The sequence below is a fragment of the Crotalus tigris genome, unplaced genomic scaffold, assembly GCF_016545835.1.
Source record: "Crotalus tigris isolate CLP2741 ecotype Arizona unplaced genomic scaffold, ASM1654583v1 scf7180000019116.999743, whole genome shotgun sequence".
In the NCBI taxonomy this organism is placed as follows: Eukaryota; Metazoa; Chordata; class Lepidosauria; order Squamata; family Viperidae; genus Crotalus; species Crotalus tigris.
This window is the reverse complement of record NW_024097382.1, coordinates 31,897-58,987: the sequence shown is the minus strand read 5'-3', so window position 1 is coordinate 58,987 and position 27,091 is coordinate 31,897. Positions and strand designations below refer to the sequence as shown.

The 27,091-nt window shown below is 37.8% G+C and overlaps 1 protein-coding gene across 4 annotated transcripts in view; it reads right to left on the bottom strand.

Moving 5' to 3' along the window:
* Positions 1-60: 60 nt before the first annotated feature.
* ADPRHL1 (ADP-ribosylhydrolase like 1) overlaps positions 61-27,091 on the bottom strand; it is a 42,026-nt gene continuing 14,995 nt past the window's right edge. The window contains exons 4-8 of one of the 4 annotated variants that reach the window (XM_039359744.1): positions 25,864-26,004; positions 23,780-23,907; positions 23,222-23,354; positions 22,250-22,403; positions 61-369 (exon numbers count right to left, since the gene is read on the bottom strand). In XM_039359744.1, coding sequence (XP_039215678.1) covers positions 297-369; positions 22,250-22,403; positions 23,222-23,354; positions 23,780-23,907; positions 25,864-26,004 — 629 coding nt within the window. In that variant the 3' untranslated portion in view covers positions 61-296. Of the gene's footprint in view, positions 370-11,524; positions 16,901-18,262; positions 19,534-21,508; positions 22,404-23,221; positions 23,355-23,779; positions 23,908-25,863; positions 26,005-27,091 lie in introns of those variants that run through there. The other 3 variants (XM_039359742.1, XM_039359743.1, XM_039359745.1) reach the window with 3 other exon arrangements.

Here is a 27,091-nt window from a genome sequence, read left to right as displayed (position 1 = left end):
AGAACTGCAGTGCTCAGTGGTTATTCAATATCTTTAGATTCTTGCAACAACAACTAATACACTGGTTGATCCAGTCAAGCAGCAGCAAACTTGAGGGAAGTTCGTGAGGGAAGTTTGTATCCTGGCTATCAGGATGTACAGAGGAGGCACAAGTCTCACACAGGAACATCTAATTTGTAGGGAGTCAGCTTATGTAGAGATGCTTGAGCTATTTATATTCCTTTATTTAATCTCTTACTGTTTTGTATTCCTGTACTCACATACTTGCTGTGTATGATGCACTTTTGTGATATTTATCACTTCCATGTATGTGCCTTGAAACCTTTCATTCTGGATTGTACTGTGAACTTTTGTTCACAGATGGCAAACCTGGGGATTAAAGAAACAAAAAAAAACCATGAGAGAATAAAAAGAATATATGTCCAAAGAGTGCTGGGATAGAGCAGAATGGCATACATTTTAAAATTTATTTATTAACTAATCATATTTAGAACCTGCCCATCTCCCTCACAGAAGGACTACATAGACCTTGTGTACCTTGGATACAGGTCAATTTCTCCCCTTCTGTTGTTTGATTTTACAGGGACAATCTTCTAATATTATGGGTCAGTGATGCAATAATGAGCCATTTTGGTGTAGTGGTTAAGGTGCTAGAATCCAGGAGATGGTGAGTTCTAGTCCTGCCTTAGACACGAAAGCAACTGGGTGAGTTTGGGCCAGTCATTCTCTCTCAGCCCAATCCACCTCACAGGATTGTTGTTGGGAAATAGGAGAAAGATGTATTATGTATTTTTTCTGACTTGAGTAACTTATAAAATAATAAAGGCAGGATAACAATCAAATAAATAAATGATTCTGGATTTACGTTTTTATGGAGGGTTCAAATCAAGGAATACACATTTTTGAATTCTGCCATTCCACATCCTGTAAGATTACAGCTTATATCTAATGTGCTGTACAGTCATCCTACCTTCCCCCATATTGAGCTTATCCACGCATGGTAATTACTAGTCTGGCTGCCTGGTCTCCAGGAAAATGTGGCTCCTGTTTGAGTACTAGGGGGCTGACTTTTGATAAGATAAGAAAGGGAAGGTGTTTGTGCCATTACCAAGAGGTATGTAAGTGGGAGAAGAAGGTGTGTCGGGAAAACCCAGCTATGTATGAACTGCAGCAAAATGTGAAGTGTGGGAAAAACTTTATTCATCAAGTGGGGTTGTCTGTCAATTGTGGTGGATTAGCATCAGATAACTACAAGTGAGCATGCCATATTTATCCCTCATATACTTATTTTGCTGGCATTGCTGTCCTAGATGATCCTTGACCCAATAACTGACTTTTACCTTTACTCATTCAACAGATCATGGTTTGTTTTGTTGCAGCCAAAGTCAAGATATTGCTCCTAGGACTCATGAGAATCTTGGGATCCTTCAGGTATAGATCTGAGTATAGATAGTCCTTGACATATGACTATAAATAAGGCCAGGTTTCCGTCATAAGTTGAGGCACCATGTGACTGAATTTATAATCTTTTTGTGGCAGTTGTTAACTGTATTCTGAATCATATAGCTCTATGTAACCCTAACTAGAGAGCATGTATCAGTATGTTAGAATATCTGGCATTTATTGGGTTAAGTGCTGTTTCCTTAAGAGATGGATTATGGGAAATGCAGTTTAGCTAGTCAGTCATCCCATGTTAATGGGTCAGTGGGAGGAGTTTCCAAAGGACATTGGGAGACTTCCTGGACACAAGCCAGTTTGGAATGTCTTTGTCTAAAGAAGAGCATGGGCCATCAGATGTCACCCGATGACCCTGTGCTGCTATAAAGATGGTATGGAGAGATAGCATCATTCTTTCACTATTCTGATCTTGAATTAAAACGCCTTCTTAAATCAAATCAGATAGATAAACTCAATAGAAATGATTTCATAACAAAAACATATTTAATCAGAAAGATTACTTGCATTCATGACGGTTGCCTCTGATAATATATCTCTGTCCATTTCTATAGGTGAAAGAATGATGCTCTCTCTCCATACCATCTTTATAGCAGCACAAGGTCATCGGGTGACATCTGATGGCCCATGCTCTTCTTTAGACAAAGACATTCCAAACTGGCTAGTGTCCAGGAAGTCTCCCAATGCCCTTTAGAAACTCCTCCCACTGACCCATTAACATGGGATGACTGACTAGCTAAACTGCATTTCCCATAATCCATCTCTTAAGGAAACAGCACTTAACCCAATAAATGCCAGGTATTCTAACATACTGATACGTGCTCTCTAGTTAGGGTTACATAGAGCTATGTGATTCAGAATAAATTGAATGCTGCAGTCATTAATGAATTCTTATGGGCATTTTTGCTGGAAATTGGCCAAAAAGGCCAGTTTCTGGCAAAAAAAGTCATAAATCATGTCATATGATTGTGGAATGCTGAAACTGGCTGTAAAGATAAACCAGTTGCCAAGCACCCAAAATGTGGTCATGACCATGGAGAGGTTGCCGCTGTTGGAACTCTGGTACTGGATCATAAGTATCTTTTGGGGATTAGATCAAAATTTCAACCTTTCTTATCATTCAATAGTATTTTGCAAGAAATGCTTCTGTATGTTGGCCCAGTGGGTTGCCCAATATTAATGTACAGATTATATATATTGTTTATTTCTTTAGAGCTATTGAATTATACTGCTTTTCAAAAAACAGTATAACAACTTCAGGACAACATCTATAGTACTTCTTCATTTGATCATTGACTATAGTGTTTACTTATTTTCAAAGATACACAGGTTCTCAGCCTCACTGTGGTCACATTCATTTGAGTAATTAGATGCACATGACTATGTTCCATTCATTGTATGCCTCAGCAACATGAGATGCACAGACATTGCAGTACATCCTTTCTGCTTATACAAATCAATTCCATTTGACTTTTTTTTTGTTTCTCATTTAGAATATATGACTAAGATTTTTTTCCAAACACAACCAACTTGACTTTACCATTCTTACAGGATGTCTTCTGATAGGAAATAATGGTACAGGTAGTCCTTAACTTATGACCACAATTGAGCACAACATTTCTGTTGCTAAGCGAGACAGTTGTTATGTGAGTTTTGCCCCATTATACAACCTTGCTTTCCACAGTTGTTAAGTGAATCACTGAAGTTGTTAGATTAGTAACACAATTATTAAGTGAATCTGGCTTCCCCATTGACTTTGCTTGGTCAGAAAGTTACAAAAGGTGATCCCCTGACCCTGGGACACTGCAACTGTCATAAATGTGAACCCAAGTATCCAAATTTTGATCACATGACCATGAGGAGGCTATCATAGATCACTTTGTCAGTGCCATTGTAACTTTGAACAGTCACTAAACAAACTCTTGTAAGTCAAGGGCTACCTGTATAGTACGGTAGATACTTGTAGATGAATTTTTTTTGCAAAATGGAAAATATGCCATCTAAAGGCATAAAGTGGCATTGCAAGAAAACAAGGCATTTTCAAGTCAAATAATACTACTGGTAGCAGAACATTAATTCTTCTCATTGATTCTCAAATCGAAGAAGTTCACTGACACACTGATAAACAAAGAAACATTCAAATGAATTGGTTTGGGTTTCAACTGGAGGCATCCTTTACAGTTTCTATGGAATAGAAATGTTACACTTGAATACTAAAAAAACCAGGTGTTTTCAGTGCAGAAACTGTTGTGGGGTGATATAGTGTATGAAGTACATGGTCAACTTTCTTAACAGAGTAGTTTGATAAAGAACAATTACCTAGAATGATGAGTTTGCCAAGAAGTCGGGGGTCCATTGGAGTTGGTGGCCAATAAATGTATAATAATAATCCAAATCCTTGGGAAGGATTTGATAGGTAGATAAAAATGCAGAAACCAGGCTAAACATTTGGCTGACTATACAATGACTATAATACTTTAATTTAGATCAGACATGTCAAACACAAGGCCTGGGGGCCGGATGCGGCCTGCGAAGCGGTTTCATGTGGCCCGCGAAGCCATCCTGGAAACAATGAGGGAATGGCCCCCGTTGCCTTGACCCTGGCCCAGGCTGGCCAGGAGCCAATTTACAATTTTGTGGTGGCCATCTATGCTGAAACGCATTCAGTCTTAGCTCCACAAGGCCTTCTGGAAACAGCAAGGAACCAGCCTCTGCCACATCAGCCCCGCCCACTGGGTGCATGTTGGGGAGGTGTCATCTTTATGAGGAATGAAGAAATGCACCATCGCACTGGTCACTTCCAGGCGATGATGCATTTCTTCATTCCTCACAAAGGGTGACACCTTCCCAGCTGCCGTTTCTTGCCTGTTTTTCTTCCTCCCTCATCTCAAATATTTTCCCACCACTCTGTACTTAGAAAGAAGGAAGGAAAGAAGAAAAGGAGAGGGAGAGTCTGAGGGAAGTCCCACCTTAGTTCTGCCCTGCTGCCCTTTCACATCCCCTTGCCCCCTCTTGGCCTATCCTGGGGGTCTCCCATCCTATTGCTAAGGAAGCTTTGGATACAAAGTCATGTCTCCTCCCATGGAGAGGAAATAGGCCTCCCTCTGACTTTGCCTTCGTACCCATCATGAGCAACTGGCTAAGGAGAGCAAGCACAGCACCAGCAGCCTTGAGGAGGAGATAAGTGCAGCTGGGCGCTTCCTTGGGAAGTGGGGCTGAGCTTGGTGCTGCAGGTGCTCGAGGACCAGGCTGGGCATTTGACCTCTGCTGCCCAGGGCTCCGGGCAGCCCGCATCACCATCCAGCCTCCCCCCCCCCGCATGGTCTGAGAGGAACAGTGAGGCTCCTCCAGTGGACCATGCTTTGGCATTTGCCCTGGTCCCATCCCCTTCTGCCAGAGACCCTCAGATCTGTCTCACTCCTGCCCAGGCCCCCACAGGCATCCTTGACATGATGTAAAGCTGGCCATGCCCACCCAGTAGGCCACACCCACTCCAGCAACGCCCACCCAGTAGGCCGCATCCAGCCTGGCCACACCCACCCAGCCCCCTGAGGGCAACCACAATGCTGATGCGGTGAATTTGACACCCCTGATTTAGATAGTTATTCTGAGCAGAGCAGTCTGACTTGATGGCCTAAACTCTTTGATTCTATCATTAAGAGACTTGGTTTAAATCTCAGATGTGACATTAAGCGGATCTTTTTTAATTTTGAAGTTAATTCTGAAAAACACTATTGAAATGCAAGTGAGTTTGGTTCCCTGTAGTAAATGTGACAATTTAAAACAAAACAATGCAGAAAATGAAAAATAACCTAGCAGAGATTTCAGTTGATTATAGGGCCAATGAAATTATTTGACCTAAATTGGTACTGATTATATTTTTAACTTTCCTTTCTTTGTTGTATTTTATTGTTTAATGACATGGTCAAAAGACTAATCATCAACGTGTATGTGTATATGTATGTCATATGTACATAGTGATGGCAGACCTTTATGGAAAAGAATAATATATAATTTTTGTAATAGAATTTAATCTTTTGTGGGAGGTTTTTTTACTCTTTAGCTCACTTTTCTGACAATTCATGGTGACTAAGGAAAATCTTAAAAGGTAAAAAAATATAACCATAAATGAAATAGACAAAGCAAAGCAAGTTTAAAAACCACATTAAAACTTGTTCATATTCTTTTCTATGGTCCATGTTCTTCCAAATGGGTGCTTAAAGGTATTTTGCTCATTCAGAAAATGCATACCATGAGGAAAGATAGGCAGTTTCAAATTGTACATATGCATGTCTTCTGGAGCTTCTATCTGTCTTTATTCAAGACACATTTCTAGTCAAACATTGGGAGCTACTCTCCATTTTTATTTTTATTTTTTTTAAATAATTTTCAGAGCTTAGCAGCATTTTTAAAATAAGCATCATGCTGCAGCCTGTGGTTTTCCTTTGCAGCATGGTATGGTTTTTTGTGTGTGTTTGTTTATGTATGTATAGAGTAATATATCCTTGAACCTGATGAACATCAAAAGAGGAATCTCAAACCAATGGACACATCCATGTATCTCTTTAGGATTCTAGTCCCACTTTGTACTCTGAGGTTTGCAGTTTGTCAATGAACTCCATTCTGAAAGTTAATTGTCTAGAGATGCCTGCTGACAGATTAATCTTTTGTGTATAAGATATGTAGGAGCCCTGGACTGAAAGATCTATAAGGTCCCTTCCAATTCTGTTATTCTGTTACTGACTTCAAGTCACAGAATTATCCATTCTTAGCAGAATATTCTAATCCATCATATAAATCATGATGTAAATCATCATTTGATTTTGTGAATAGACAATTCAGAGCAGCTTCCTGCAGCCAGCATGGCCATCACCAAAGATTGCTTAAGCTGAAATATTTGAATGGTGCCCAAGTTGAAAATCTTGGAATAGAGACAGAATTTCAGAATTTGCATGTGCAAAGCAAGTGGTAGGAATTGTAAAGTCTGTCCTGAATCATAGCTCCTTTATATGCAAGGAAACGCCTGGGCGTTAAAGATGGGGCTTATGCTGAAGATACAAAAATTAAACAGAAGATGGCTCTGTGTCTATACATACAAATCATCACTAACCTGAGTGGTTTCCTTTCATCATTAATTCAAGAATTATGTGATAATATAGTCTGTGTTCTTCACCTCTATTTGTTACAGTAACAAAAGTGGGTTTTTACTGGTCTTAATCCAGCACTTAACCATTATACCATACTATCTCTTTTTAGAATAATTTTAACAAGTTAAATTAAAAAAAAAATTCTTGGAACAGAGGTACCTTGGTTTTTATATACTTTGCAGCTGGGATCTCCAGATTTTGGGATATTAATACCAAGGTACTGATCAGGTTTTCTGCAGATGCTTCAGAAAAACTGTCTGCTATGTTTTCTCAGTGTAGCCATTCAAAAAGAGAGAAGATTGCCTTGTAGAATTTTTAGTGTATTTAAGATTTGAACTCAGGAGGATTGATAGGTGATTGGAGGTTTCCTGCAAGGTATCGATCAATTCATTCTTGGGAGTGCTGCTGTTTCCATTTTGATTGGTCCTTGTCTGTTGATGATTGATATTTTAATTTAAGTACCTGGTAGATGGTAGATAGTATCCAGCTCAATGAATCTCTTCGCAGCCCATTTGCTTGACTGCCAGACTTCTAGGAAATCTTGGGGAGGGGGGTTGTTGTTTCATGGGGTCTACTATTTCACTCTCCCAGTCAAATATATGATTAGTTTTAACATTATGGTGGCTGTTAGATATTTACAATCCTGATTCTTTATTGTAGTTTTGTGTTTCATAATTCTTTGATGTAAATGATGTATTCTATTTGTCCAATATAATATGGTTTGCAATGTGGGCAGGCATATGATTTTGATTCCCTCATGATGGAGTGTGCAGACTTTAGGATTATACATCTTCCTATCAGAACAGGGCTTTTCAACAGGTGGTACGTGTACCACTTGTGGTACATTAACAAGTGGCAGGTGGTACGCAGCCCTGCTAGCCAAGTGTAGTAGGGGAGGGAAAGAGCCAGCGCAGGCAAAGACTTACTGTGAGAGAGTCCTCTGGAGCTGCAGAGTGGCTGAGGCTGAGCCTCACCCCAGGCTCACTTCTGGCTCACCCTTCCCCTTGAGAAAGGAGGAGGAGGGGGCGGAGACAGGAGAAGCTATAAAACAGTGGTTCTCAACCTTTTTAATGCCGCGACCCCCAACCGGTTGCAAGTCGAGGACTACCCAACCGGTTGTAAGTCGAGGACTACCCAACCGGTCGTAAGTCAAGGACTTTCCCTGCCCAGGAGTGCTGCGCATGCATGGTGCTGCCCCCTGCGTCGGCCGAGGCATAGCTGGCAAGCGGCAGAGACGGCGCAGGCCGACCACTGGCTGGGCCACCAGCTGGCCCAGCCCAAGGGAGGTAAGGCATCCGCTGGGCCCCACACGCGCCAGCAACCCTCCCTGCGCCCGCCGGCCTCCCACCTTCCACCCCTGGCCCTCTTTTACTTACATTTTTAGTAGTTGCTCAGCAGGGAGGGGTGGAAACTTCCAGACAGCTCACCTTCGCTGCAGACAACTTGCAGCATCGTTTGCAGAATGGGACTTTTGGCGGGCTCAGCAGGGCAGAGACAGCCTGGACAATTCCTATTGGCTTTCAAAAGCCAATAGAATAAAAAGGGAGTAGCACAGCTAAGGAAAAGGGGGAAAAATGGCGGACTGCATTGTTTGGTAACCCCCGTGAAATGGTCGTTCGACCCCAAATGGGTTCCCGAACCACAGGTTGAGAACCGCTGCTATAAAAGGAGGCAGTTTGGGTGGGAGAGGGGAAAAAAAGGAGCAGCCTTGGGAGGATGTGGAGTCAGCTCTAGCTGCACCGAAGGGGAAGGAGGAGGGTGGGGGGGAGAAGAGAGGAGATCAAGGAGTCCAAGCAGGCCGGCCATGAGCCGATCTACAACTTCTGTGGCAGCCACCTGCTGGCAGCAACGAACAGGCAAGAAATGCAGCAGGGGAAGGGTTGCGCTCCAGGAGGAATGAAGAAAGGTAGCATCAGCTGGAGGTAAGACACTGAGGGAGATGGAGAGTAGAAGGATTCTTATGTGCTTTTGTGACTTTGAAGTTCTGGGATTTGTGCAATGTGGGCTTTGTGTTCTTAAGGAGTGTTTGGCAGTTTCTATTTGGCTGATGTCTCCTGTTAGCTTCTATTGTTCTGCTATTGTTAGCTGTAAGTTTTGCTGCAAGGGATTTTGAAGTATTTTTCTCCTGAATGGATTTTGCCTGTAGCATTCCTTTACTTATGAATGGAGCCATTTGGGGAGGCTGCCTTAGCTGGCAGCCAATACTTACTACGGTTTTTGTTTCTTCCTTAAGTGCCGGATGCACTCATTAACTTTCCTTTCTAGCCAGTAGTAATTCTTAAAGGGGAATGTGCCTTTTTAAGCTAGTTCCCTCAGCAGCTTCACTTTTCTGTCTCTGGGGGCTTTTCCTTGTTTGATGAATATATGGAGGAGGGAAAATATGGGGGGGGGTGTTCAAATTCTTCCTTCAGAAGGAGGCGGGCACGAGAAAGAAGGAGGCAGGGAAGAAGGAAGGGAGAGAAGGAAGGAAGTTCCACCTTAGCACTTGGCCACTAGCAGCCCTGCCATTGACTTTGCTTGTCAAAAGGTTGCAAAATGGGATCATATGACCCTGGAACACTGTAATCATCATAAATGTGAATCAGTTGCCAAGCATCCAAATATAAATCACATGACCTTGGGCATGCTGCAATGGTCATAAGTGTGAAAAATGGTTATTTCAGTGCAATTTCAACTTTGAACAGGCTTTTTGTTTTTTGTTTTGGTCATCAAGTTTTTGACACCTTGCTAGGTGGTACTCAAATATTGCCATAGCCTTAAAGTGGTACAGTCAGTGAAAAGGTTGAAAAGCCCTGTATTAGAACACTCTAAACCCCAAAGTGAACCGAATCACAAGGTATGAATTGTGGGATTATAACATCACACAAAGTCCAATATTGAAAACCAAGAAAATATTATGATCAATTAATTTTACAGGAGTGTGTTTTCAGTTATCTACCTATCTGTCTTACAGCAATGTAATATAATGATGAGAGGAAAATTCATACAAAACATACTGAAATATTCACCTTGAAAATTGCTTAGATGGAACTGTCAAACCATTAACCGTGAACAATGTTTTCAATTGTTCAAAAGCGTGTTATCAGCTGTAAAACAACTTCAGTGGCTTCAATCAACTCTGCCCTTCTTAATTAGTAGTTCAGGACAATGAATGAACCTATCCTTGTAGCAAATTCATAAAAACACCTAGAAGTAACGAATACATTTGTTTGCCTTAGTAGACTACAAAAAACACATAAAAACTGTTATAACAGCAATAGTTAACTGTTGGTTTGTTATCTAATAAACCAGTAGTAAACATGCTTGATTTAGAACAAACATAGAAATATATTCAAATAGATGAAAAATAATATGAAGAAGAGAGCAGTACAGGATGATACATAGGCTATGTTTTGCAGATATTCTTACTTCCCAGTAGAGATAGGCTAAGATTAGCCCTCTTAACATGTTTTAAAAAGAACACAAGGACAATGGGAAAGGTATTGCTGTAATTAAACATGGTTTCCATTTTGCAGATTTTTCCAATTAATATTATTACAACATAATTAACACCATAAGTTTACAAGTGGGCTAGAACAGGGAGCCTTTTCTCTCCTTGATGGAGAAAAACTGGAAGCTAATTGTTTATCTGAAAAGAATTACTGAAAGAAATGTATTAAGTCCAAAGGGAAGCAGGCATTATGATAAATGAGCTGAGGTGGTGCAGCAGTTAGAGTGCAGTACTGCAGGCCACTTTAGCTGACTGTGTTCAGCAGGTCAGTGGTTCAAATCTCACCGGCTCAAGGTTGACTCAGCCTTCCATCCTTCCGGGGTAGGTAAAATGAGGACCCAGATTGTTGGGGGCAATGTAAATATATATATATACATTGCTTACTGGTGAACACCGCTTAGAGAGTGCTTGCACTTAAAGTGGTATATAAGTCTCATAAATAAATAAATAAATGCAAGTATTGCCAAAAGTAAATCTACGAGCCATTATGAGATGATACTTTGTCCCTTTTTAGGACTGCAAAAATCTAGACAATTACTAAATGGCATCAGAGAGAAACAGAACACTCTTGGCTACCATGTCACAAGTCACTGAATCTTTGCAGCCATAGCCTCAGTTTTGTTTTGTTTTTTTTTCTGAGAAAAGGTTGAGAATAATTCAGCCAAAGTAAAGGGCCTTTTAGTTCCATTGATTTTAGCGGAAGAGTTAAGAATATGTACAATTGATCCTTAATGAAAATCTGTTTAACAAGAAAGTATTTACCACTTCTGGAGTAAGGTTGAAATTGTGAGCAGCACAATATGTATAGTTGTGTAAGATATAGACTATTGAAGTAGGATCAAGAAGATCACTAATATTAATATTTAACCAAGAGAAGCAATTTAGTCTTGTTGCAGCGAAGTTAGATCTGCTGAAATATAACAGGATTAAAAAGAAGCTACCTCTTCTAGTTCATGCCACAGTCATCTACAGGTCATCCTTGTTTAGCAACTAACTCATTTAGTGACTATTTGCAGTTATAATAGTGTTGAAAAAGTAACTTTTCAGCCAGTCCTCGCATTTATGACCTTTGCAGGTCTATAAAGTAAAGGAAAGCTAAAGTAACATCATAAAAATAGTCATAGTTTCACTTAGCGATCACTTTGCTAATGACCAAGTTTCCATCCAAGTTTTGGTCACTAAAGAGGACCTACCTATCATCTTACATTCAGTTTCCAAAAATAAACACGCAGATGCCTGTAGAAAATTCATCAGGATAGCAAAGGGGCAATGACATTTTTTTCAGGGATGAGGAATTCAGAGAGCCGAGGTGGCGCAGCAGTTAGAGTGCAGTACTGCAGGCCACTTTAGCTGACTGTGTTCAGCAGGTCAGCGGTTCAAATCTCACTGGTTCAAGGTTGACTCAGCCTTCCATCCTTCCGGGGTAGGTAAAATGAGGACCCAGATTGTTGGGGGCAATGTAAATATATATATATACATTGCTTACTGGTGTACACCGCTTAGAGAATGCTTGCACTTAAAGCGGTATATAAGTCTCATAAATAAATAAATAAAACCTGCTTTATTAGACAGAGATTCCATTTAGCAATTTTGGCCAAAGGTAGTTGATAATTTGTGAAGTCTCCTTTTTTCAGATTTTTGAAATCCTCAGAAATAGGTTTTTCTTTCCCACTCCCATAAATTCCTATAATACCACTCATACATTTTTAATCCACATTTCTTAATTTCCAAGAATTAAAAAAAAAGCAGTTTTGTGGGATCATGAAAATTGGCACTTTTATCACAACTTAAAGTTGGATTGTGGATAGGAAAATGAGTCCAGAAACTTTCAGACAGGGAATTACCGATAACAGAGATTTTGAATGGGATGTGATGTTCTGTGAGAGACAAATATTTATCAAAAGAAGTGAAAATGACTGTATAAGAGCGTGTTTCTGCTCACTTTGTTATGTGGAAGTTACACCTGAGTATACCAGGAAAAATGTAAAAGTAAATTGGATGCATTGAAGCAGTAAAATTAAGAAGAGAATGGAGTAAAACAAGGAGAGGTAGGATCAAGAATGAAGAGGTGCTGAATGAGTGTGGAATTGAGTTATCAATACAAAAGAAATATGTGGAGGTGATTTGGTCATATAGACAAAAGATACAATGGTCGAATTCTAAAATAAATATATAAAAGGAAAACAAATGGGTCAGAATGAAGGAGAAGAATGAGAAAGCTATGATTGTAAAAGAGAGAGGAGAGAAGTGAGAAGTGTTTTAATGAACTTTGGAACCTTCTGTTGTTTTTACTGTTAGGGCATAACATGTAAGTATACAATGTAGCAGAAAGATGTTACAAAGTTGAGATAGTAGGATGTGTCCTGCCTTCTTATAAAGGTTCCTGTCATCTAAATGAAAGTGAGGACAAATTTGTCCATACATGACAAACATCACCGATCTTTGTTACAAAAAAACCAAGCACTTTTAGATTATGCATTTTCTGTGCAGTTTGAAATGGTACCCACTTCATTCTACTTCATGGCTTCATATGCCCTTAAACACTACATTAAAGATTTCCCATGAATCTTAGGCTATATTTACTCTTGGTTACCATTATGCTATTTCAATGTTTCAATTATGCTACTTTAATGGCAAAATTAATCACTGGACAGCCATTTCCATGTGGTTTCTATGCCTTGAAGAGAAATGTGGCAGAAACTGAACAAGCTTCCATCAATGGAATATGGATTTGAAGTTATTTCAGTTGTCAAGCTTAATTGTATCAATTGCCCGAATAATCAGTGGCTTAAAAGACAATGGTGTGGTTTCTTCACTGTAACTTTCAGCTTTGTATTTTTCTACTAACGTAGCTTCATTCTCGTCCATTGCTGCAGCTCCAACTTCTTTAAATTCTCCATATTTCAGCCCAGACAAGTAATTTGTTCCTGGTATTTGGTATTTATTAGAGGAATGCTCTGTATTCTTCTGTTTGGGTGGGTGGGTTTTGTTTGAAGTTCCTTCTTTAGGGTCTTCATTATGCTCATAGCTTATTTTTTCCTTTGACAAAGTTTTATCATGACTCAATGTTGGAAGTCTGTATTTGTTGAAGTTCTTCAAGGAACCTTTTTTTCTGTGAGCATTCCGCTCATGTGTTTCTGGATTGGAGGGCAGACATGATTTTTCAGGTTGTTGATGTTTATACATTTCAACTTCTATGTTAGATTTTGATTTGATGTAACCTTTTGGGGTTTGTATCTGCGGCAGTTCTTTCCCTCCTGCCACATTATCATCCTGCTGTTTATTCAGTGATGTCACATCTGATGAGAGTAGCTGATATTTCTTAGAATCTTGCTCATGCTTTTTGCTCTTAGTAATCAAGTGAGGGTTTCTAGAGTCATTTAAGGATGGCTTCTGTGTAATTGCAGCTGCCGTATTTTTTGGGTCTGCTTTTAATTCTTTTGGTGAAAATGACATTTTACTTTTCTTAAAAGGATTCAGAATGCTCTCATCTGTTGCACTGTTCTTTTCATTTTTTGAGCATTTGTGTTTGAAGGATAACTGGTTTGGGATTGAATTATTACTATTATCTCTCATCTTTTCTGGATTACTTCCAGGCTTCATTTTGTTACTAGATGCTATTTTCTCATTCTGAAGATTATCTTGAGAATTATTTCCCCTTATATTATCATCTTTCATTGATTTCTTGAGTAAAGGGAGCTGGGCTGTTTTAGTACTTTTATTTTGTGTTATAGCACCTTCCTCTTTTACTGTTTGCCTTGGTGGTGTTTGGTATTCTGAATATTTGACCATAGTAGGCGTAGAACTGTTGTCCTCTACTGTAATGTCTTCCTGTTTTGCTGGTTCCCTTGGTGATATTTGGTATTTTGAGTGTTTGACTATTGAAGGTATAATAGTGTCATCTTGTGCTGTAACATCTTTGTGTTTCACTGGTTCCCTTGGTGGTGTTGGGCATTTTGAAGTGGTGACTATGGAGAGTACTGTTCCTATGTTACTAGTTTTAGATTTAGGTGGTGTTAACTGCTCTGTCTGAGAAACTTTTGTTTCTGTTATACCACCGCTATCCTTTGTAAACTCATTTTTTCTTGATTTCTGGGAAGTTTTGGAAGTATGTGACATTTTTGGTGAAGGATTGTTATCTTCTGTCTTATTTTTCTCTTCTTCCCTTTTGATGATTGATAAAGAAGTCAGATGTTGTGCTGTTTTGGGTAAATCCTTATTCTCTGCATCTTTGGTTCCTAGACACATTACTTCATTTTGGGGAGGGAAATAGCTCTCCTCAGACTTTTCTTCTGACATCATTTTCATCTTTTGTTGCTTTCTAATGTCATTTCCCAAGGACATTGGTTGTGTTTCTTCATTGGGCTTGAGATGTGCAGGGGCATTTTCAGGCCTCCTAAACTTCCTTTTTGAAGACAGTTGATACTTCCCACTCTGATGACCAAAATCTTTGTCTTCTACAACATTTTTTTCATTGTGTATTAAATCATTGCTCAAGTTGTGCATTATTTTGTAATTTTGTCTGGGTGTATTCTTGGGCTTTAGAGAGTCACTAGGAGAAGGGCTATGGCATTTCTTAGAATGAGAACAAAAGGTAATATCACTTTCATTCTTTGTTAATGAGGATGAGGCTGGCGTTGGAAAGTTCCCTGTTTTGCATAAAGGACTGTTGACATCAGCAATATTGAGTACTGTTTTTGCTGAATCATCTAATGAAGATAAATGACATTTTTCAGAAGCAGCCCCAGGACTGTCTGTTACATTGTGGCTTTCATGGCTAAGCAGTTCTTTCACAAGGCTTTGAGAGCTATGCCAGTCGCTCAAGCTCACCCTTTCCTTGTTAGTGTTGTTTTCTGAATATGTATTTTCATTGATTGAGCAGGATTTGGCTTTACTATTTTCTACTGCTACATTAGACCGGGATTTCCTCATTGTATTAGGCAAAGACGAGTAATGTTTTTCAAATTCACTGTGAATATCATTTCCTTTTACAGTATTATTTGAAATGAGGGCTTGATCTGAGTTATTGGAAAAGTTTGGCCTGCTGTTATCCTGGTAATTTTGTTGGCTCATGGGCTGCAGAGGCAAATTTTTATTTTCTATCCGGCAGTCAGACAAGTTTTGGTTTCCTTGTTTTGTTTTGTGATCATTATTTGTCATACATTTTAGAAATAGTTCTTCTTTATCAGAGAGTTTTTCTTTGTCCTGAATTCCATCAGAAAATCTACTTCCAAAATCTTCTCTATTCTTCCAACTGAGAGACATTTTGTCTCTAGCTGCAGGTTCAACACTTGATTGTTGGTTTTTGATTGACGGCTCGATGTTACATGATCCCTGAGTTATAGGAGAGTGAAACAGTAGAGTATTTTCCAACACTTTCTGTTTAGAGAAACATTTCTGGCTGGCAAAGGGGGGAGGATCTTTTACAGACGCTGTTAATTCTATTTCTGTCTCTTTTGACCTACACAAATCTTCTGGCATGGCAGGAATCTCATCTTCTTTAATTTCCTGATGGCTGAGGGCACTGACTCCTTTAGTAGGGCAGGTGATAGAGGGGCAAATAGTAGAAGATTTTTCATTCTTAGCAGTTTGTGTTGTACCTTTGTTTGTAGAGCTAGAGAACATGCTATCTTTAGGTGATGAGGGTTTCTGGTTTGGGTCTAAGGGTAAAGTAAGCTTATGGTCAACAAGGAATACCTCTTCCATCAAAAGTGGAACGTTGCCCATGTTAGGAACTGGACTTGCAGAAGTTTCAGCCATATCTACTTTGTCTGCAGCCATCTTAGGCATTTCATTAATTTTCCTTTGCAACTGTCCTTTCTGTTCCTTGTGTTCTGATATCTCATTTTCACCAAATTGAATGCTATTTTCTGAATCCTTTATTTTTAACCCTGGGACATTATTGTCAGAAAGCTGAATGATGCATTTGGTATTTGTTGCCCAACTGGAAGGATGATTAATTACAATAGCAACACAAAATTTAGGTATAGGGACAGTTGTACAAACCAAAAGTTGTGGCTTATTGCTGTTGATATTTGTTGCTACTCTCAAATTATCCTTTAGTATTTTAGCTTCTCCTTTGCAAATAGCTTTTTGCTGCAGAGGCTTTTTGTCCTTTTTTGTCTTTTCTTTCCCTCTTGCATGGGGGGGAGCTATTCTCACATCAATAACTGAACAAATATTACTGGTTTGCTCAAACTTTTCTTTCATTTTGGAGAAGACTGAGTTTTTATTGATTATTTTGGGTAGGTTCTTTTTCAGATCCGGCTGCTTCTCCTTAGCTTCCTTTTCCTCAGCAGCTATAAATTTCTTCAGAACATTTTTTACAGTATTTTTCCCACATAAGCTAATCCATTTAGTTTTTTCTTGGCTTATCGTATTTGGACTTTCTTCATTGGTTAACGAATTTCTATCAAACTTGCTTATGATGGAATTTAGCCCATTTTTAGGGGCAGAATGCTTTTCTTTAATAATCAACTTGCCTACCTCTCTTGGCTTCTTTCGTAAGGGCTCACGATGGTTGTTCATGAACCTTGACTGCAGAAGTTGAAATTTTGTAGGGCGAATACCATTGTTCGTGCTTTGGCATTTAGGCTTTGAGCTCATATTTTTTTCTATGCTTTCTAGCCACTTGACTTTTTTGTTTTCAGCTGGAAGCCTATTAGATACGAGGTCTGTGAGGTAAATCAAAAGGCTGCTGAGAACAGCAAAAGCACCTAATTTGTTTGACATCTTATTGAGTTTCTTCTTCAGTGCAATGGGATCAATCTGCACCATATCGCTGCTCACCTTCATAACTTTGCTTTTGCTGCACAGAAGAAAATCAATGTTTTGGAAAGAGGAACCATAAATATGCATTATACATTACATTGTATACTAAAATTGCTCTTAAAGCTGCAAACATTGTACATCTAATGTACACATTTATATAAAATACATAACCTTAGACAAGACAATCATCAACCTGTTATTTTGGGTACCTATCTATGACTGGCCATTGTCAACTATTGTATTATCTGATATAAGCAGTAATATGTTTCATTAACTTTGAAAAAGATTGCATACCTTCAGCCAATAGCTAAATAAAGGATACCCAAAATATATTACTGGATGTTGTACATTTTTAAGGAACTAAAAATACAATGTTGACAAGTTTGCTCAATTTTTATAAAAATCTATTTCCACAGTATTCCATATCCTACAAAGTATAAAATATAGGAGGCTACAGTTTTGATAAATTTAGGTCCAAAGCCTACTTAGTTAAATTAAAACACAATTTCCAATTTTGTGGAAAATGTACTCTTAAAATCTTTTTTCTGAATGCATTACCTCCACTTGGAAACCATTTCTGGACTTCGTGCTTGAGGTTAAAAAAAAATGAAACTTTGATTTGGGGTTTTGTGATTAGATAGGTTTGTTATTATAGAAACAGCTAGTGTATAGTATCATGCACAAGTAAAACATTGAGGCTATTACCTTATTCTGTTATGGTAAAAAGAGTTGGAAATCAATGTTTTTTTTTAATTTCCTTTTTACCCTACATGTTTTCCTCTTTCCTTTTTCCTTCCCTACCTTCCCATTATTTTTATTTTTCTTGTATTTTATATTTTGATAAACTAATAAAAATTTAAAAGTATTACCCCTATAAAATTACAATGGCAAAGATAAAAGCTTTATGTATGCAAAGATATGCAGGATGATATTAACTGGCTTCTGTGTCATTTCAGTCATTAACATGGTTGTAAGAATACTTTTGTTGGAAGAATTTTGAAGAACTCAATGTGAAAGCCACAGAATGAACCAATGGCGATAGACTATTGCTTGGAAGTGGGTGATGAGAACCCCAGTGGTTTCAGCTTTCTAGCACCATAAAAATCTTAGGTAGTTAATTCGTCAAATAATAAAATAGTACGTGAATGAGATTCATCTTACAGATCAAAATAGGATTACGTTTTTATACCTCTTCATATATAAGCAGAAGCAGGACAACAATTGTTTTCGGATGAATTCCTGATGAGGTCAAGGGCAAAGGAAATTATTAATTCTAATAACACAGGATTTCATCCTTAATACCACATAACAAGAAAGTGGCCAGCCCATGTAACACATGTCTGATTCCAAGAAGCAACATGAACAGATGCTCATATTAATTCTGCCATCCAGATCATTGTAAAGCCAGGTAATTATTTATTCTTGCTCAGTAATAATCACATAAGGACAAAAATACTACTAGCATTTATGTCCTGCAAACAGAAGGATCAGGGCCAGATTTGGGGGAGGAAGGCACAACTGTTTTAACATTGGTTGTAATCTCAATTTCTCATAATCTGAAATTTAGGTGGTTCCTAAAAATATCATAACCGTATGCTGAGTAAATATTCTTCCTCTTTCTGAAATTTAAAATGACAGAATCCAGTATGCAGGGTTTCACTTATGGATAATGCTGCACATAGGAACATTAGACTGAAACAGTATTGTCATCACAGGCTCCCTTTATAAACCTTTACCATATTCAACAAAGACCACATGGAAAAAAAGAAAAAAAACAACCTTTGTCCATTGACCATCTCTGAATGAAATAAGCAATTCAAAGCCAGTATTTGGTCAAATCATTATATCTTCCTGAAGGGCAAGTTTCCCTCTTACTCATCATCCCCCCACACACATACAAAACATTACACCTGTGACAACACTTTTATTAAAAGCAAGTTCTGCTGGGTCCTCTTCATGATAAATACATGACAGAGGAAAGTGTTGCTGTGAGGATTGTGGCACACATTTACTGAGCTTGATCTCAGCATCAGAACCCTGCCTATCACTGGGTTCTTTTTCCATTATGAAAATCTGAGTTCAAGATGATTAAACATTTCAGATGCTTTTAAACTTTGCTTTTAACAAGTGGGAATTTGTCCTGACCAAAACATTTCAGTTACAACTAGGACTCTGATGCATTTACAATACATAGATATCCCACCTTAACTATTCCACTAGTTAACAAACAAAAGGTTTTGTAGCTGATGCTGGTTTTGCGACGGTACTTATTCAGACAATTTAAATATTCAGAGCCAAATCCATACAGTTCCCTTCTACATTATCTCTGTAATGTGGGAAAGCATTCTGTGGTATTATGGGTAAAGCAAAAACTCTGCATTAATGTTAATTGTGTTGCTAATGCTTAAGGGCATAAAAAGCAGTTTAATTTTATGAGCTTGTTATGCAAGATAATTGCATTTTTATTATTTATTAATATTATATATTACCTTAGACAGTTGTGTTTTGCCAGGTGATCTATATCAATCAGGAAATAATAATTATTATTTCAGCTCCCAGGAAATATTATGAACTTATGCAAGAAAGTTTGGTAATAGTTCTTCCTCTGCAGCAACCCCTAGGAACCCATGACCAGGAAGTGGGTTAAGCAGGCAGCATGGTGACTTGTTCCTACAACATATTGATCTGCGTGTTAAAGTATGGGATTCTTCCAAAACATAAGAAATGCAGTATATAATAACCAACTGTAGGAACTATGCATCATGATGGTAGAAAGCAATATATGATGCAATCCATAGAACCACTATAATTTATTTTTTTAATGTACAAATACAGTAATAGAGTGACATATACAATCCTTCACTCTAACTCAGTGGTGGCGAATCTATGGCACGGGTGCCAGAGGTGGCACTCAGAACCCTCTCTGTTGGCACGTACGCCATTGCCCCAGCCCCGCCACCCCTTGTAGCCCCCTCCTCACCAGCAGCCCCCCAAGAGGAGAGTCTCCCTGGGCGCAGCCTGTGCAGAGCAGCGCAGCCAAGGACATGGTAGCTGGCCAGCGGGACAAGACTCTGCCCTCACGCCCCATCGTGTACAAATGATGCTGCGGGGCATGGACAGAGGGCGTGGCCACCATGATGCTGCTGAGCTGCCTGGGCAATCTGCTGTGGCAGGCCGTGGAGGTGGTGGATGGCCCTGCGGGCAGGAGACGTGGGGATGGGGCAGGGACGAGGCGGTTTTTGGGCACTCAGTCTCTAAAAGGTTCGCCATCACTGCTCTAACTCCTTTAATAAAGAAGCAAGATATTTCTAACAGGAACTTTAGAAGGATGTAGGACAAGGATAGGCAATCTCCTGCCTTTCAGATATTGTATATTTCACTGTTTCTCAACCTTGGTCACTGTAAGCTGTGTGTACTTCAACTCCCAGAATTCCCCAGCCAGCAAGCTGGTCAAAATTGAGAAACAGTGGACTATATTTCAGTACCCTTCAGTCAACCAGCATCATCAGTAGGAAAGGGGTTGTGAGAACTAAAATTCAAAATACTTTGTACATACACATTTCCCTAATTTAGAGATTGATTCACAAATACTTTCACCTTTCTCTTACAGTAGAGATGTTAAAGAATCAGGAAATGTAGCATACAGTATCTAAGCTAAAACTCAAGTTTTTGTTACCATTAATGACAGCAAATCAGAATAATCTTTTATTTAGCCAGTGCTAAATTAGCACCTGATCAAAACATAAGTGCATAGTTTTATTTCAATGACTATTTCCTTCATATGCGCAGTTTTCAACCACTAAGAATAGCCTGTACATTTTATATGCCTGGATATTCATTCTTTGAAAAGTACAGGAAAGTATACTATAGGGCAGGAATTAGGAATGGCTGTTTTAGGGCAGTGCATTAGTTATTTTAGTTAGTCAGTAAAGGACTATGTAAACCAGTCCTAAATTAATGGATGAAAGACCACCAGTATCTATGGAATGGGAGGAGTTCAAATTTGGATGATGGGAATGAGTTCATGATTAAAATCCCACCCTTTTCTGCATGTGACATTGATGCATATACAAAAGCAGCTGGGCTTCAATCGCGCAGATTTTGACACAGATGCCAAGAGAAAAAACAGGCCTTATTGGTATCTCTACCTAACTCTTTTGTCTCCTAGACTTTATCATCTTTCACCATAGCATGAACAGAAAGAAAGATGTTTAAAGGGAAAGAAAAATAAGGGTGAATAGAATTGGGAAAAGATGGAAAAAAGTCCAGTCCATTGATTCAGAATTGTTGGAGTAGAATTGATCATTCTTCCTATAGTCACCGTCATACTTAAGTCCTATGGAAATGAGTGAAAATTAAGTAAGCTTTTATTATTAATTTTATTGAAACCCAGGAGTTCTGCTATTGTAATCCTGCATGTATCTACTTGGATATAAATCATGGCAATTTCAATTTATTCCTAGGTAAATATGCATGGCTCTGAATCCTGACCAAATATGTAAGTGGAAGGAATCAAAACTGAAGAAATGTCTGCCTACAAATAAATCACTTTAACCTTGACCTCTAGTGACAACTGCAAGCAAAAATTCCGGTGAAAACACACAGGAACATGCAATAAGCACAGTGCGAAAATAAAGAACAATGCTTATGAAGAGGCATAACATTTATTTATTTACAAGAATTTTAGCTACCCAAAGAATTACAAATTTTGTCTTTTTAAAAAATAGCATTGAAAAATCTGAAAGGCTAAACTAGGAACCATTGTACTTTTGTGGATTTTTTTACATTTGAATGATTTGGATAACTATTTTCTGCCTTTTCTTGGATCGCTTCCTGGTGTTAGCTCTCCCTCTAGCTCTCCCTCTTTAAAAGAATGGTACTGCAAGTCTGACACAGAAGTCACATTAAAAAGAAGTGACAGGAGTGTGGATTAAGAATTTCAGGGAAAATGAGTGCATGAAAAAGTAACAATGCTCTTTTAGAGGGGTGATGAAAGCAATCTCTGGGGTGTACATAGCATGATATTTTTATATGCATAAGTGAAAATGAGCATACAGATGACAGGGTGACATTAATTAACAAAGTGAGGCAGAAATTCATGTCATATAATTTTTTTTAGAAGAGTTACTATTTAAAATGGATGCCAAGATTCTACCTTTGAAGAAACATAGATAATTTTTAAAGTTATTCTAAAACGCTGACTGCCAACAGTGCTTAAATGCTTCAGGGCAACGATCGTAATATCCTGGGGGAAGTTGAGCACATTGTTATTACTGAATAGTATAATCTTAAACAAAAGGGTCTTTTCTTTTTTTGCCTCCTGCAAATTTGTTTTCAAAAGTGATTACCAGTTTATTATAAAATAAAAAATTAAAAGTATCTTTACTTTTCCTCTGAAGATCGTTGGAAAATACTTTCCCCCAAGTTTTCGAGCCTCTCCCTTTGCTCAAGTTCCTGGTATAAGCCTTTAGGAACCTTGTTGAGGCCATAGAGCAGCCCATATAAGCAGCCAGCGATTGATCCCGTAGCTGCACTCTCGCCTAAAAATCAAAAGCACAAACGAACAGTTAGCTCCATTCAGGGACTTTAACCATGAGTGAAAGATTAGACAATTGCCAAACAATGATCAAGATTGTATTTCTGACAGGATTCTGGGCCGCTTTGTGAACTGAATCTCTAAAATTTCCCCAGCATCTCCATCCTCAATTTTCATCAGCATGAACTGTGAAATAAATCAAAATCCTGCACATCACAGAAGTAAGATGACAACATTGTGCCCCACTGCTGTGATGTTATATGTGAATCAATGCATTTATTAACCAGCTTTGAATTTATAAAAATTGATGATCTCATCCAAAATAATCTTCATGTACAATCCCCTCAATCAGCTGCATAGAAAACCAACGGATATTCTATGTTACTACCACAAACTATTCCTCATTAATATCAGTTGACATTTCAACTGATAATGCTTTGTTTTCTTATCATTCTTGTATCATAATAGCATAACGAGGAAAAGTATTATATCACTCTAAGTTATTAGGTAGGAAGTAGCCTAAGATGCTTTGAACTTAAATAGAAGGGAATGTCTAAATAGCTGTCACTATTACCTTCTTTATCTAAGGTTATCCTGCTCTCTGTAATGGAAAGTGAGTCCTGCAGTGAAAATATTGACAATGGTTGAACAATAGAACTTTCAATGAGATACTGGCCAGACTGGCAGGAATTATATGACTTGTAGACCAAGACATCTCAACAACTTTTGGTTGAGGAAAGCTGCTGTGAAAGCTGCTGTTGCTTTTTAATTTCTATAAGGATTGAATTATAGAAGAAATATAAAAAGCAGTAGTTTACTCACCTCCATGGAACATTGCCCTGTTACAAAGCTCTGTCCAATCACCACCACATCCTAAGAGAGCGTCATATGCAATCATGGGAGCATCATGACCTCTCCTTCCACCACGACCTTCAGAACTCCATCTCCGGTAAGTCTAAATGGATAATTAACAACTTGACGAAATACAAACCAGAACATGCATCTATAAATCTCTCAGTTTGCATGTTTTAAAAATATAGATTGATAAAGAAATGTTAAATTACAGTTTATGTTTTCAAGTTTCTTGATTTATTTGCCTTTAATGCTTTGAGTAATATCTACCCATTGATCACTGATTCACTATACACCAACAATCACTACTTTTTTATCACTTGTTATTGTTTTTATTGCTATTTCTCTTACAAATGACCAACTTAAACTTTATTCTGTAAAATCTGTCTTTTTGAGACACAACCTCTGTCATTTGGTTTCATAATTACAGCATAACATTCATTTTTAATAAGAAAAGTATCATTTCATATCTATTCCTCCCCTCCCCCCACACACAGAGTTTAAACAGCTATTTCTTGAAGAACTTACTTTTTCTCTTTCTTCAGCATCATAATTGTCAGGAAAATGAGGTTTATTCTGGTTTTCTTCATTGATCTCTCTCTCCTCCAAATAAAATTGCCATTTTGCTTCAAAGTAAAACCAGTGTTCCTGATATTCTGAATGGAAAATAAATGTGCAATTATAATATATTTAATCTTGAAAAATTATTCCAGTCAAGAATAGTCAAATAATGCTGTTAAGATACTGTTTGTCATTAATACCAACCAATATATTGTACAATAGAGAATTGGTTTGGAAGATTTTTATTTCCATAAAGACAGAGAATTAGAATCAGCTAACACAAAATAGAGACCCCATTTAGTGTTGTGGTTAAGGCATCAGACTACAAACAAGAGACTCTGAGTTCTAGATCCACTTTTGCCACAAAGCCAACTGCATAACCTTAGATTAGTCACTTATTTCAACTCTAGGAAGGATGAATAACAAAACCACTTCTGAAAAACCCTTTCCAAGAAAATTGCAGGAGCTTGTCCAGGCAGTCTCTGAGAATCAGACATGATTGAGCTGAAGAAAATAGACACAAAATATGAAATAAGCAGGGTAGATCTGTCCAAGTCCTTCTGCACTTTGAGTTTATGTGTGAATTTAGACTTGAGCCTGGAAATCTTTTAAGATGTTTTCTTACTGCTTAATGCATTTATGGAAGCCAAGTTTTGTTAGCAATCTGGCTGTAATAGGATTTATATTAGTTTCATTTTTAGGCCACTTTCAACAGCTTTCTTTAACGCAATATGCTATAGTAACATAGCCAACTAAATAACTAAATATAGTAACATAGTCATAAAGGTAACTAAAGCCCAGTCAGCTTTTGATACACAATCTGAACCCTGTAATATTTTTTGTTAATATAATGAGTATCACATTTAAGCTGTATACTTGAATATTATGCAAGTGTTGTATGAATCTGGGTGAAAGATACACATTTTTTTAAGGGTAATTCATCTTTGACTTTTTTTTTCTCTTAAGAAATAATTTTTGGGGAGACAAAAGGGCACGCTCACTGTTATTCTTAAAATATGCCCTGCTATTCTGTCTTAAATGTATTTTCTGACACCATAATATTGGGTTAGAAAAACTTCTAAACATATTTTATGCTAGAGCTCTTTCTGTATAGGAAATTATCTTTGATTTCAGGAGGAAAAGTAATTTGTGAAGTAGCTGTGGTGTAAGCTATCTAAATTGTATTTATTTTCTTCATTATATTTAGCTTAGTGCTGCCACGTACCATTTAGAGCTGTTGAGTAGGAAAGAAAGAAACTTTTATCATTGTTTAGCTAGCCAAATATCTTGAAAAACAGGATTCTGTTGTGATTCAAGCAGGGATCTATTTTTTCAACCTCTCTTCCTGCTTTCTAAAATAGCACTGTTTTCCACAATGACGGGGTTACAAGCACATGCTTCAAAAGGTTTGCATGTTTAGCTTAGAGATGACATTGCCCTGAGCAAATGCCAGCCTCCTCCTGTGAGAGACAGACCTATAAGTGTTAATCCTGCACCTGCTCTACTCTTAAGAAACAACAACAGTTTGAATAAAAGTGGAAGAACTTCCATTAAAAAAAATGAAGGGGCTATTAAAAGCACATTGCTTATGCATATGCATCACTGGTCTAATATGTGTTGTTATTTTAAAATTAATATTTCATTACATTTCTCACCCAACTTCTTATCTCACAATATCATTTAAATTTAAATTCAGACTGAAAATGGCAAGTTAAATTAATTACTAGAAAGGGTAGCAATAGCAATAGTAATAGCAGTTAGATTTATATACTGCTTCATAATGCTTTATAGTCCACTCTAAGCAGTTTACAGAGTCAGCATATTGTCCCCAACAATCTGGGTCCTCATTTACCAACCTTGGAAGGATGGAAGGCTGAGTCAAACTTGGGGTGGTGAGCATCGAACCCCTGGCAGTTGGCACAATTAGCCTGCAATACTTCATTCTAACCACTGCGCCACCTTGGGTAACTAAACAAATTTACTGAGAAGTTTAAAAAGTGATTTCTTTTTTACCTTTTATGAATTTGAAATGCCCAATTAATCAGTTTTACCTGCCATGTGCCTGATGGTCTTTTTGCAGTATTCTTCGGCCATTGGAATGACTTTCATCATCTCTCTTCCCCACTGGACCAATGGCTTTCCTTGGATAGCATATGAAACAAACAGAGCTGCACAAAGGGATCCTAGGAAGCCTGAAATTAGCATATAAAGATAAATGTGTGTATGGTTAAAAAAAAAAAAGGTAATACAACTTTTTTTTTTAAAAAAGTTTGTGGACAGAACCATATCTATGTGTACATAAGAAAAATGTTTTAGGAGGAGTCATTCTGTGAGACTGAAGCAGCTAATTAAGTCAGTTAAAATATTGTCTGCTTTATTTTATGGATCAGACATACAACATAGTTTCAACACCTTTTTGAAAAATTGAGGAAGCAATCATGAGATAAGTTATCTGAATCCAAATAATGCTTCATTTACTTAGTATTTAGGAGTTGTTGCTTTATAAAGTACCTGGACTTTTAATGATCCACTTTGAAATGCTAACAACCTCTGTCTTTTTATATACAGATATAAATAACAGTTCTTTAAAGAACAAAATAAAAGATTATGCTATATTTAACAATGTTTAGTTTGATCACTTAAAATTTTAAAATGCTTTATAAACATCCCCAAATGGCCAAAGTATAATGCTAATGGTAGCATAATAAAAACAGGTGCTGTGAGGCTTAATTCATCCAACTTCAAGCTCTATATTTCCTTAAACTTTTTTAAGAAAGAAAAATTAATTTAAAACTAGCCCCATGTTAAAGATGTTCATAATGCCTTTTGTACCACTGCCAGCACATAATCATAACTTTGGAACATTTCAGAGAATAGCTATGACATGGTGCTTGTATCTGCCTTTAGGAGGTAGCTGGCTGGCATGTTTTCATGGTAACATTCCAGGAGGATGAGCTATTTTATTTCTATATGCAGTTCTGATCTCAGTGATTATGACATGAGAATGGGATGCAGAAATTCAAAATAAACTTCTAATGATTCTCAGCGCAACTTAAAAGATGAATTAATATCCCGTTGCATGTCACTGCTTGGAGAGGAGACTGATTTAAATTTTAGTTTACAGTTATTGTTCTCTTCATTGGGGGCAATAATTGATTAATTCATTTACCGATTTCGCACATTTTTATGGTAACTCCTCTTGTACTGAATGCTCATATTGGTTTCTAGAAAACATGATAGATCTATTTTAAGTGCATTTGTGAGATACATTAGGGCTGA